This window comes from Rhinopithecus roxellana, chromosome 14 (genome assembly GCF_007565055.1).
Source record: "Rhinopithecus roxellana isolate Shanxi Qingling chromosome 14, ASM756505v1, whole genome shotgun sequence".
Taxonomy (NCBI): Eukaryota; Metazoa; Chordata; class Mammalia; order Primates; family Cercopithecidae; genus Rhinopithecus; species Rhinopithecus roxellana.
Window position 1 is genome coordinate 7,631,882 of NC_044562.1, and position 14,358 is coordinate 7,646,239.

General features: G+C 39.2%; 1 protein-coding gene across 1 annotated transcript in view; it reads left to right on the plus strand.

Annotated features, from left to right (window-relative positions):
* Positions 1 to 3,164: 3,164 nt before the first annotated feature.
* Positions 3,165 to 14,358, plus strand: part of NXPH2 (neurexophilin 2) — a 113,035-nt gene continuing 101,841 nt past the window's right edge. Inside the window, exon 1 of the mRNA XM_010387385.2 lies at positions 3,165 to 3,363. Coding sequence (XP_010385687.1) covers positions 3,313 to 3,363 — 51 coding nt within the window. The 5' untranslated portion in view covers positions 3,165 to 3,312. The remainder of the gene's footprint in view (positions 3,364 to 14,358) is intronic.

Consider the following 14,358-nt stretch of genomic DNA (forward strand, 5'->3'; position numbering starts at 1 on the left):
TAAACAGCACTTACATTTTGCTGTATTGTCTACTGTGTTTTGTTTATTGCATATTTCTCAGACTGCATGCTGCTGGAGGACAATGTCTTAAATACTTCTATTTTTCTGCTTCTTTTCATCCTTTTCTTCTCCCTCTCTCCCTTTCTTCTTTCCATTCTTTCTTTCTCTTTAGTGTAGTCTGTACAGCAAAATTTGGGGGGGATCCAGAAAGATCAGTAGTTATTTTATAAATGAACACAGTAATGCCAGACTTAGGTTAGTGGGGCTGTTAGTGCTTCTCTTTTACCTGGCCTGATCACCGGGGCACGAAAGTTCACTAGTGTTTTTTAGCTTTTAACTTGGAATTCAACATCCCTCAGCATGTTTCTTTGTAAGACTACTTACTGTTACTAGGGCACATGTTTGAGTTTAGGTTCTACTTTTAAACTTCATGTAGTTTCTCAAAAGAACAGAAATGATCTAAGACATATGAACAAATTGAAGGAAAAAAGCGAACTATTCCAGTAATTAAACAACTTTGTTATTTATTTATTTTATTTTATTTTATTTTATTTTATTTTATTTTATTTTATTTTATTTTCAGATGGAGTTTCACTCTTATTGCCTAGGCTGGAGGGCAAAGGCATGATCTCGGCTCACCACAACCTCCGCCTCCCAGGTTCAGGCGATTCTCCTGCCTCAGCCTCCCTAGTAGCTGGGATTATAGGCATGTGTCACCACACCCGGCTAATTTTGTATTTTTAGTAGAGATGAGGTTTCTCCGTGTTGGTCAGGCTGGTCTTGAACTCCTGACCTCAGGTGATCCACCCACCTTGGCCTCCCAAAGTGCTGGGATTACAGGCGTGAGCCACCGTGCTCAGCCTATTTATGTCAATAATGTGTTAAATCATGCCCTCCTCATTTACAGAGTCTGTGATAGTGGAATTGCAAACTACCAAATTACCAAATGGAGACAGGACCTCACTTTCTGGCTCTATAGATGAGTCAGCTGAGCTCAGGCAGAGACATGAAGTCTAAATGAGGTAGTGCCTCTTGCAAAGCGGTTAGCCTCTCTCCTCTTCCAGCTGTACCTCTTCAGAAAGGGGTTCCTCTGTTTCCGCAAAACCCTTCCTATTATGTCCATTTTGTTTTAAAAAGGTTGTCTGTAAATAAGATGCAGCCCTCTCCAGGGACCCAAAGTTGGGCAAGATCAACCAATAGAGACTCTTCCAGTTTTTGAAATCCTCTTATTTGTGCTTTTAGGACAGGATAATTTTCTAGAACTGGTAGAACAGGGATCTAAGTCTTGGTAAAGAGGGAATTTTTGTAGGGATGAGGAGTGGAATGGGTGAGATATAGATTTGGATACACAAATAGTGGTTTTGTTTTTGAGTCTGTTGCAAGGCAAAAGGAGAGTCTGAGATCAAGCAGAAATGAGATGCAAGTAGTGCATCCTTCGCCATGGAACCCGCAGTCAGGCTTAGCAAGGGTTTAGGCAGGATGCAGCCCCTTGCTTGCCACTCTCCCTCCCTACAGGAAATGGAGTTGTACCGGAAAGATACCCTACCTGCAGGCTCAAGGACAACACACTCTCAAATTCACACTGGGATCCCAGAACACTCTGAAATAACCTACCTCCCCATCTGCGCAATCTTGGCATACTCAGTGAAAGGAATAGTAGGACTTTGCCCTAGTCAAAGCAATCCTCCTGCCTTTGAAACCAAGGCTGCTCTGCTTCAACCACTAAGATTTAACAACCCTCCTTCATTTCTATTTTGAGGTGGGGGTGGTAAGCAGAGAAGAAGGACCCCCCCCTTTTTTTTGTCCAAAAATTACAACCCAATCTGTGCTTTTTGTTGTTTTATTTTTTAAAGCCTAGAAATCAATTGCAATTCTACTCCCTTGCTTCAACATGGTTTTTTCTTCTCTAAGAGCTTTGCGTTTCTAGATGTAAGAAGCAGTCTCGCCTTGCGTATTCTGTTGGAGTAACTGCCTAAAGTCTCATCCCTGGAGAAGTGAATGTATCTCTCTGGACCTTAGGTTTCCTACTCGCTCAATAAAGCGGTGACGAATGACGCCTAAACTCTGATCTACCGTAAAAACAGTGCAGGTCTGTCAGCCCAATTGCCTTTGATTTTTCCTCTCGAGTGTCCAGAACAAAGATAGTTAAAGGTTAAGGATCTCTCCAATGGAGAGTTGTTAACACGGAGGTCGAGGCTCACAGGCATCAGGTTTGCAGCTTCGCCCGGCCTCAGAGATACCCCTCTCCAATATTTCTGAAGTCGGAGGCTGCGGTGGGGTATCCCGTCTTTATTCGGCTTCTCCAAAGCCCGGGCAGAAGGTCTGGGAGCAACTCCGTCTGTCTTCAGGACACCTAGCTGTCTATACCATCCCCAAACCGGAGTAAAGCGGACTTCACCTAGCTCCGTTTCTCACAGTTCTGCTCCTGGTCGCTCGAGGTCCCCATTACTTCCCAACCCCAGAAATCCTTCCAGCCGCACCAGGCACACTTTGCACCCCTTATCCGCGGCTCTGCGAGCTTGGCGCTGCGGCGGAGTAGGGCACTCTCCCAGGGCGTCCTGGGCTCCAGCCCCACCTCCCTGCCCCAGCCTTTCCCGTTCGCAGCCCCCACGCCCCGCCCCAGGACTCTGCAATCGCCTTGCCCTCCTAAACTCTCTGGGCGCTCTCCCGGCGGGCGCACTCCTTCTTGCAGCCACCCAGGGAGAACCTTTCCTTTCCCCCATCCCCAGCCTCCCAAGCCAAAGCGAGATCCAGTCAGTAAGCAGGGCGCTTGGCACAGTGGAGCCTCTCGGACCGGCCTTCTGCTGGGCAGGGGTGGGAGGAGGCACTCGGCCTCTCCGGGCTCGGGGGCGCCGGCTGGCCAGGCGTGCTGAGATCTGCCAGGCATCTGCCCGGCGGGATCGGATCTAGAGAGCAGCCTCGCGCTGAACCCATCACCCAAGCGCCCGAGCCGCCACCTCCCTCCCGCAGGCGCCCCCAAGCGCTCACCCCGAGTCCGGCCAAGCCGGAGAGTCCAAGGCGCGACTGGAGCCCCCGCCGCGTGCCAGAGCTCCAGCGGCCTTGCACGCTCTGTGCCGGCCCCCTCCAAGGAGGGGCGCGCGGGGGCCCGGAGAGACACCTCCGGTCCGCCCACCCTCCTCCTTCCCCGCCCGCCCACCCGGCCCGAGCTGCGCTGCACCGCGCAGCACTCGGATTCCGGGAGGGAAGCGCCGCGCTGTGTCCCTGGCGTCCTCAGTCCTGCCCCGCGAAGTGGAGATGCGCGAGAGGCAGGCGAGGGCGCGCAGCTCGTGAGAAGCCGTGCCAGCCGGCACCATGCGCCTGCGGCCACTGCCTCTCGTGGTGGTCCCCGGCTTGCTGCAGCTGGTGAGTGCCCCGCCGGCGCGCAGCCCCACGCGCCGGGGACGCGTTTCGGCGGGAAAACCGCGCAAGCGGCTGACTTGGAGCCCAGCCTGGGCCTGTTTGGGACGTGGGGTTGGGGACGTGAGGATGGCAAGGAGTTTTGGGTTGCCTTAGAGGTCGAAAAGAAAGAATTGAAGAACGAAATAGAAGGGATCTAGAGGCGACTGAGGGGCTTAGCACGGGTTGGAACTTGAGCGCTGGGGTAAAGTAAGCAGAAGGTGGCCGGGGAGTAGGTCCGGGACAAGGAAGAGGTTTACTGATAAGCGGTCAAGGAAAGGATGGAAGGTAAATGGATAGGATGAGAAGGAGCAGAAAGACCTTCCTCCAGTTCACAGTTCGAGAGGCTTGGTGATGTTTATTTTTCACGTGGTGTTTGCCCAGATGCACACAGACACTTCTTCCAAAGCACAGCATAGTGCATGCATCCTGGTTCTCAGAGCCAGCTAGTGGCGGCTTGCTGGGGGAAAACTTAGGCAAAATATGGATTTGGGGGACAGCTTGGATTTCTCTTCGTTTTCCGTCTGGCGCTGGGGACTGGGATGGGGTTTTCTGCCAGCTGGGGACACGGGATGTAACTTTCACTCCCAGCTCCGCGCAGGAGCCCCCTCTCGGGCATCCCGAAGCTATCTTTTCAGGGAGACCTCTTCCGCCTCGTCTGGGTGGCTCCGGGGCGCTGAGGAATAAGAAAGATATTAAAATGTGGTTTGGGGTTCGCGTTGTCACTCTCTTCGCTCTTCCCGCGAGGCGCCACGCTCTCCTCCTCCTGATATACGCCTGTATTCTATATGCATGTCTAATTACAGTTAAGGGAAAACCAAAGTAAGACCTTCAAGAAGAAACTTTTAAAGTAAAATTACAGAAGCGGAGTGCTTTGGCTGGATCAGCCTCTGTGATGGATTTCTTCTGGTCACTTAGAACTTGCCTTGATACGATGCTATTAAGAGGGCTTTCTCCTGATGCCATAGTTTCTTGGTTCTCATACTTAAGACTTTGCCCAAGCACTTAGAAGATGCCAATCTGTTCTCTCTCTCTCTCTCTCTCTCTCTCGTTCTCTTTGTCTCTTTCTTTTCCTATTAGAGGGAAAATCAAGTAACTTTGAAAGTTTCTCTATGATATGTATGATATTGTTAAGGCAGAGGCACTTTGCAAGTTCTGAGGGTGGAAGGAACTCTAAAAGGTGGAGAGACCACTGAGATGCTCATGGTCCATGCTTGTTACGGTGGAGATTAGCTTCACCTGCATAGCGTTAACTCAGAAAGCCTTCAATGGCATCAAGAAGAAAATGCAATGATATTCCCAAATATCTTTGAATAAGCCATCACATACTGACTACGTACGATACTGCATGTTAAAATACATTTTACATCTTAGACATTATGAACCCAAAACATATGCCACATTAATCTTTAGTATCCCTTCCTTTAAATTTTTTTTTTAGTCTGGATTCTAATAAAAGATGATCTAACAGAGCAGCATTTATATGCTGTGTGTAAGGAAAAGCCTGGGGAAATCAGGTATTTATGTGGGGGTCTTCAGAATATCTTTACGAATCTTAGTTCATTAATTTTGCATTTAATAAACATGAACTGTGTATCTGCTCCGTAAGCACTGTGATAGGCTCTTAAAGATGAGAAAATATGTTTGTGCACGTGTCGGGGAAAAGTTCTCATCCCAGCTACTATATTGGAAATGTTAGAATTTTTTTTTTCCCGCACCACCATAGCTAATAAGGAATAGGAAATACGTCTCCAAGGGATTATATGCTCTCCTTGAGAACTAGATTCTAATATTACAGCATGGATTGATTGATTCGCTTTTAAGAAAGCTTATGTCAAATTCGAATCCATTTTGGGATTGTGCTTGGGTTGTAATGTTTTTCTCCTGGAGCGCTTTATCATGGTAAGTGAGGTGGGGAGCTGCAGCCCTGTTGATAAGCACACATTCCTTACGCTGCCATCCCTTCGGACAGTAAAAGGCTGTTTACATTCTCCACATTCTTAGAGCTGTTGCCAGCCTTATAACACAAGGGAGTTAGAATGTGAAAGGAAAACAGAGTGGTTGAGCAGATCTAAATTGAAATATTCCCCAATCCCACCATATGCCCCACTCCAGTAAGTCTCAAAAAGGACAGATCATAATTTGCTCATTTGGATGGCTCATAGTTTTGTTCTACCTTTTTCAGCTGGTATTGAATTTCTTTGTTAAATCCTAACAGCAAGGGGATAAAATGTTTTCTACATGTGAAATTAGTCTTTTACTTTTCTAGGAACCATATGTACTCAAAAAAATCTGCCCTTTACTGACATAAGGCTTTTTAAAAAAAATTTTTTTTTGGTGAGGGAGAAGTGAAGTTACCTTGTTGTCGAAATTGGATTTTACTTTTCCATCTGTACTGCCAGCCAGAAGAACATACTTTAAAAATACATTAAATATTTCAAAAGAGCAATGGATTCATTTGGGCATATCGAACATTTAGTGATATGAAAATTATCTTTTTTTTCTGAAAGCAGTTACAGGGAGTTAAGCCCAAATAAGTCACTATCTATGGTTATATATAACATATATAATACATACATATTACAATAACTATACATCACAATAACTATAATTTTTTTACCCGTTTTTGTGATGTTTAAAACTTCTAAGAAAACAGTAAGTGGAATTGGTAAATACTTCAGGTAGCCTAGGAAGAATATGTGTCTGTTACCTGTCCTTGCCCAATTTTCCTGATCTGTGTATCGTGCTTTTAACAGACAGGTGGCTATAGCTAATTAATGGGATTACTATTTGTAAGATTTAAGTATCCATCTTGAACGTATTCCTTTTTTTAAAATTCTTATTCAGCAACATACTCTTATAAAGAGTATTAAGAGCACGTTATATCTTTTCTGCCATCTAATGAAGAAAAAATTAGCATTTGAAATGAATATTATAACAAAATGAGTGTTGTTTCATCATGATACAAGGTAAAGACTTCACCAGATGTCAACTGTTTACAGATTTGCATGATGATTTGTAACTGGTAATAAGTGTGATTTTTTTGCCTTTAAGTAAAGTGAAGATTATAAAAAGAATAAATTTTAATTTAAATGAATAATTAGCTAGTGTTTAAGATAAAATTTAGAGCTGATTTAAAAAATCAGTTTCTTACACATTTCAACTTGTTTTACTGTGATACAATGCTGAGTTTACAAAATAAAATATTAGTTAAAAGCAATGTAAGTTGGGAAATTTTTAGAATCCTATGAAATCAGATCCTTGTGATGCAAGATGATAAAATCTTAGGCTCATCCTTATAGTATCACATAATTTATTAAGGGTACTTACATTAAAAAAATAATAATTTTAATATTTGTTTAGTCTGATGATCCAATTTATTTCCTGTTCTGTATTTACAAGAATTGATAACTCTTTACTATCTTTCATTCAAAAATGACAATTTTCCTAATACAGCCTTGATCAATAAATACCGAAATAGTATTTTCCAGTGCCGGATCAATAGTCGTCTGTTGGCTATATGAAAATGTGAAGAAAAGAAAAAAAAAAAAAACCACCACTATATCATTATTATGACTTAAAGTTGGCTGCGCATTAAAATTAACTCCTCATTATAAGCATCATTATTTTAGACATTTTAAAAAATGAAAATTAAGATTAGACAATTAAGTCCTTGGTTCCAGCCACCCACCTCCCAGTAAAAGTTGTATTCCCTTGGTTTATTCTGATATTATGTTATCTGGTCCAGTTTTAAATGCCTTCCATACAGAAAACTGACTCTTCGGAAAATCATTTTATTGTTTAGTTTCTGAATGGAAAAGAAAAACTTTCTTAACCTTTGTTCTATATTCTTTCATAATTTTTTCTTATTTATTGTTTTTGATTAATAATTGGAATGCTAAATAAGACAGAAAGCTTTTTTGAAAAATCTTTTAGAGGTTTACATTGTCATCTTAAAATATGTAGTTCTTGCCATCAAATGTATTAAGAAATGTTGGTTTATATAAGACATTGCCCACCTTTTATCTATTAAAGAACTGATCAATACACCTTGAATGATTCAGTCGTTTAGTGGTAGCAATCAAAGATGAATATAAATGTGTCACAGGTTTGTTATTTTGTAAAAGCTCTAGACTGTCTCCTACTGTTTACATATAATGCGAACTCTTTTACCTGAAGTTTCACTGGGAAAGATTTGAAAAAAGAATTATAGCCGCACATTCAAGTGCTTACAGTTAAGGCTGTGTCAGCGTTTCTGTAAAGAATCTCATTTCTATCTTAGCCATAAGCATTATTGTTGGTTAGAAGCTGCCATTTAATATCTTGATTTGGAAGTAAATTATTTCAAAACTGCTTTAAAAAATTTGTCCATATGATTTTGAATGCTCCCCATATGAGGCTACTCTTTAGGTATCCTTATAGTATGCAGGATGGTGATTTAACAAACTAATTTCTATATTATTGACTTTGTTACTAAATTAGCAAGCACAATCCTATGGTTTTGACTTCCACAATGGTTATAATTTAAGTTGGATATGTTCAAATGATTTTAGATAACTTTTTCCCAGTTAACATATATATTGTACTGCCGTAAGATTTTCTAACACTATTTCATCATAAGTATTTTTAATTATGCCAAAATCAGGTGCCCTTTTAAAAGTCTTTATTTACTAATGCATTTTTTTATTAGTTGTGATTTGATTAATGGGATTGATGACAACTCCATCCTTTATTTCAAAATCCTGCTAAATGCAAACGGGATCTAAAGCAATTTACAGTATAAGTTGTGGTATAGATTTTCATATTACAGGAAGAATCCTAAGATGTGATTGACTGAAAACTTCTATTTTATGTTATTTTTTAACTTATGAAAATCTAGATTAAAACTCTCAAACAAGGGTTTGACTCATTATGCTGTAAGATTGGTATGTAATAAGGAATTATCTTTCCTTGTAGAATTACCATTAAAAATGAAATTTCCATTAGTTAAACCCAAGTGCGGTAGGAAATATTTTTCTTTTTCCTAGTCAGATCATTCACAAAATGAAATCGTTGTATCTAAAATTGCCATTCTTGTGCTCACTTCAGCAGCATGTATACTAAAATTACCATTCTAGTTAATTTTTCCTTTCTTAAGTGGTAAGAGAAGTGAGACATTTTATAAACTTAAACTACAAGGGTAATATAACGCTGACTTAGATTTCCATACGCTTACATAATTTTAAGTTTCTTTCACACAATTATCACATTCTATTCTCTCAGTAAGACTAGAAGATAGAGAAGGATATTTTAAATGTTTCCATTCATGTTTTGGAAAGAACAATGGATTTCATGTCAAAAGACTTGGAGTCTATTTCTGAATAAGTCGAACATTCAACAAATATTTGTTCACTCAGTTTTGATCCAGACTTTACACTGAGACTAGAGCAAGCAGTGAGAACATAGCAGTCAACAAAACAGAACTGGTCCAAGTGTGTCAGTGTGTGTTTATGTGTGCATGTGTGCCCTGTGAGTGTGTATGTGTCTTGGGCAGTTCGTTTAACTTCCTGAAACCTTTCACCTATAAAATGAAGTCATTAATGACAAAGTAGATAAAAATTTGTTTTTAACATCTCTCCTTTTTAAATATATTGTAACAGGGGTTCTGAATTTTTTATGTGATTTATGTCTTTAGTTACTGTACATATATGTTACATATAAGTGTAATTGTTTTAAATATAAATTTCACATGTATTTTATGCTGTTAACCACATCACAAGTGATTTATATACTTAGAAGTAGATTTAAAACACTACAAGACAGATTACTATATCTATGCTTATGGAAAAGGAAAATTTAGTAAAACTAGGCAGAGAATTCATGAGCACTTACTTAACATGTAATCAGCAAAATCAATAAAAAATTAAATTAAAATGGTGCATTCAGGGATTTTCTCCCCCCGTACCATTTTAAATTGTAAACTCCTAACATCTAGCCATTGCATCAATTTAAATAAACAGCAAATTGACTCTCAGTTAAATTCTAATTATTAAGATAAACAACATTACAGATAGCTGTTCTTCAACCAGAAAACTAGCACGTGACTTTTGTATGCCTGAATAGAATACAGTCTATTTAAATCAGAAATACTTTTAACTAACTACAGTGGTTTCACGAGTTCACATGTAAATGTTACAAAATTTTAAAAATAAAACAAACAAAAAACTGGCATGTGAGACCCACCAAAGATGGAGAAAATTGCCAATGATCCTAACCTTAGGAGAAAATCCAAGTGAAACAGAAAGACTAGCTAGTCCTGGGATTCAGTCCAACTGTAAACACTGTAAATGCCTCTACAAATGAAACTTGACTTTGAGATATTGCTGGGTTTTTTTTGCCACATAAAGTGATTCTAAGTTCATTAAAAACAAAATGTACATAAATTGTGTAAGTCTCTTCAAGCAAGAATATGCAAGACTATGATTTTCAAGCTTTTTCATATATAATTATAATTTTTAAATGTCATCAATTTAAGTTATATAGCAGGTATATTTATTCACCCAAAGCAGTAATTTAAGAAATAGTGTGTATTATTCAAAGGGAAAGAACACATATGTAGTAGGGCTGTTAAAAACACATGTGATTTCTGTTCCCAAATTCCATTCCCCATTTGTGTGTGTAGACAACTACTGAAAGTGGTTGATTAGTATGAAAATCTGTATGATCTTTTCAATGGATAATGCATACAATAAATGAATAGGGACCATAAAGCATCATTTAGCAGTTTGTAGTAATGATAACAGGAATATGTATTAATGAAATTTTGCACTTGGATAGTTCAAACAGGAGACAGTTGGGATTGGCTTGAGGAATATGGCTATGGAAATGGAAAAGAAGATGAAGTTTCAAAAGCATGTTTTCCAGAGTCTCGAGTTTACTTGTTGCTCCTGTGTTCTGACTCTCCAATTTGTATCTCAGTTCCAACCCTGTTGCTCAGATTCCAAGCCCGTGTCTCCATAATTTACTGTTCCGTTTTACTTGGATGTTTTACTGTTAACTCACACTCAACATATGCAAAGTCACACACATCTGTCCTGAACAAGTGCCTTCCAACATTCATGGATTTGGATCTTGAAGTCACTACTGTCCCATTTTTAATGTTTGGAGCCTTTGTGCTAAGACAAGTGACATGATGTAAAGCACTGCACAGTTTGCAAAATTCTTTCACGGTTAATCTGTGCATCAGCTCTGAAAAGTAAGTAGAGCGATAGTTATTGCACCCATTTTACAGGTGAAGCAACAAAAGCACACTGCAGGTTTCAGAGACAGACTGTAGACTGAGCAGATTGTAAACTTCAATCATCCACTTTGATGATGAGTGCTATCTTTCTAGGTACTCATCACTGACACCCAGAATGATGGACTTGAGGGACATTTCTAGGAAATATCCCATTCTGCTCAGTGACCACTGATCTAGAAACCTCAACTCATTCATCTTAGCTTTGCTATAAAGTGGAACAAGTTGAGTAGAACAAATGAATTCTTGGAACATTTCTTTAATCTGGAGTTCTACTTAGAATTTAACCTCATGGGCCGGGTGCGTTGGCTCACGCCTGTAATCCCAGCACTTTGAGAGATCGAGGTGGGCAGATCGCCTGAGGTCAGAAGTTCGAGACCATCCTGACCAACATGGAGAAACCCCGTCTCTACTAAAAAATACAAAATTAGCCAGGCGTGGTGGCTCATGCCTGTAATCCCAGCTACTTGGGAGGCTGAGGTGGGAGAATCGCTTGAACCTGGGAAGCGGAGGTTGCATTGAGCCAAAATCGCGTCATTGCACTCCAGCTTGGGCAACAAGAGTGAAACTCTGTCTCTAAATAAATAAATAAATAAATAAATAAATAAATAGAATTTAACCTCATGGAGCCCAGTCGCCAAGGGTCCCAGCTTTAATACCATTTTCATGTTAAATTGGTAGCCAAGTAATGTGGCTCCTGTTAGGATCAGCAGAGGTTTTGAGAGTTCCTCTGACTTCTCAGGATCTCACCTATACCACTCCAGATGGAAAAGATAAAACGGAGAGAGAAAGTGTGGGTTCACGGGCTGCAAAACCCTGGTTTTCTAGTGGACAAGTAGGAGTATGAGGACAAGCAGGTGGGTGTGGGAACTTGTCTAGTGGGTGCCCAGACTTGCGTAGAATTTGAGAGCATTAATATATAATTTTACTTTACTAGTCTCACATGGCTTTTGCTCTTTTTGTCTTTGTTTTAATGAAAATACACATTTTATTATACAGGTAATATTGTAGTGGATGTTATTGGTTCTCCACCCAGATTTCTTTTGGGGAGGCACTTTGCCAGAATGCACTCAGAGCCACAGGTGCCATTCGCTTCCCCTGGAAAGCTCTTGACCGATGACTGACAGATGTCAGAGTGTGAACGCCCAGCTCCCTTGGCCCCACTCTGGACAGCTCCCAAGTATAACTGAGGTGAAACAGACAATTTGGGGAACCTGCAGGAGCAGGCTGAAGCTACCCTCCGTAAGACTTTGCCTGAGATCACGCACTTCCATGTCTTTTTCCCATTCTCTCACCAGCTGCCACGCTTCCTTACCAGGTTTCCCTGGAAGTGCTTCTGTTTTAAATCAATAGCCCTCAAATACTTGCTTCAGCGTGTTCTTCTGGGGAACTCAACCTAAGATTTCTGTTTAATTTTTTTTTTTAGTAATACTCAGAATTTTTTTAAGTAGCCATCCTCACCCCTGCCTGCTGTCTGCCACCTCGTACCTCACACTCAGGGCATTGTTAATAGTTTAATGTTTGTCTTTCCAGGTATTATGGATATGTATGCTTTTATAATAATTATATCATGCACAGTATCATGTTCTGTAACAAGCTTTTTTAATGCAATAGTATATTTTGGCTACTTTGGTAGAGCAACTTATATTTTTAAAGATTCACAGTATTTCATGGCATTGATATGCCATAATATATTTAATCAGCTCCTAATTAATATTTCAATTGTTTTGAATTCTTTAATATAGTTGTAAGTATACCTGTAATACAAATTCCTAGAATTGAAAATGTTGGTTCAATATTAAGAATGTATATATTGAATTTTGATAATTAAAAATGTTTTCCTAAATGATTGTACCAATGTAAGGTATTACATTATATGTGCATGCCTGTATTGTGCTACCTGAATATTGGTACTTTTTTAAAAAATGTTTGGCAATCTATTAAAGGAAAGTACTTCATTGTTTTTGACATGTGTTGTATACTGTATTACTTATTAGGAATATAAAGCATGTTTTCATATTTAATAACCATAAGTATTTTTTATTTTATGGATTGCCTTTTTAAATAATTTCCTATGTTTCAGGTTTTTACAACCTTTGAATTTTATACTTTCTTTTTAATATTGCTCACACACAATTGTTCTTTATTATTCCTGAGTATTTTGTACATTATGAGGTTGTTATGGATATCTTTTTTATGGCTGACATTTTAAAATTGGTTTTTGCTGGAATGTAAGGAAAACTATTTATTTTTGTATATTTACATTTGTATCTGTTCTTTTTCTGAACTCGATTATTAGTTGTAATATTTTTTTATTTGATTCCCCTGGATTTTATGTCTAGACAATCATATCATCTGCAGATAATCTTATATTTGACTCTTTTTATTGAACATTATGTCTCATATTAAAATGTATTCTCCTAGTGAACTATATGTAACCTTCAAAATATTATTGAATAATTCAGAAATTAAGCATGTTCTTATGTTTCCAACTTTAACATAAACTTTTACTAAGTATGAAGTTCATTATTTATTAATTTTTGTTTTATTTTATGTATGTGTTTTTAGTATTTTATTTAGAAACACTAGCTATATTCATAAATGAAATATAACTAAAGTGAAACATGCCAGATTTTTGTATAAAGACTATGGTGGGATTAGAATTAAAAAGACTTCTATATTTTCCCCCTCACTTCTGGGAAGAGTTAAAATATTTGAGAGTTGCTTTTTCTTTGGTAGTTTGTTGGGGATCATTCTAATCCATTTGGACCTTTTTGTTTTGGGAAAAGAAGTCTTTTATAAACTTCTTATTTCCTTTATGACTACTTATCACTCAGGTTTTTTCCTCAACCAACCCTTATTGAATCCCTTCTATTAACTTTAAAATTATGCATGTTTGTGTATCCTTAAATTTGTTTCACATAAAATTTTATATACTATTACCTTAATTTTTAAAAACTTACTGCACACTGTGAATTTGCATTCTGTTTTGCCCTCAAGTTTGTATTATATTAATTGTTTTGTAAGAATGGTAGCTAGGGGAGTGCCTTCATTTTCTTTCTAGGTTTAACACCATCAATAGAAGACTTCAGGGGCAAATTTCATAGATAACTTGCTAAGAGGTCCAAACTGAATGGAGCCTCAGGGTAAGGGCTGAGCATCCAAAACTCCACTAGCTTTGTGCTCAGGAGAGCCTCCTAGTAGCTGCCTTGGTTCCTGCTTCATGCCCAACTCCTGCTACACTAAGCTGGATGGTGGGAATTGGGCGCACATGGGGAAAAAAACTTCAGTTTCCTGCCCAGGTGTGGTTCTCCTTTGCCTTTGTTTGGTTACAGGCTGCTCAGCATGCTTGGCTTTTCCATTATTTTGATTTACACTTCTTCGTGTCCTCTGGGGATTCTAATTTTATGGACACTTTTGGCATCCTTTTCTCTTTCCAGCACCCTTATGCATTTATTCTTGTTTTTGCATTTCTAGTTCATTTCATTGGGATTTTTGGAGGGAAGCAAATGCATGCATTCTTTCAGTCTTCATTGCAACTGGGAATCTTGTAGTCATTTTTGGCTCATCTTTCCTCATCCCCTATAATAACCATTCAGTCACACAATCCTATGAAATTTCCTTCCAAATCCCACTGTAAACTCTCTCTTCCTCTCCATCTCCAGCCGTTTCATCACTACCACAGC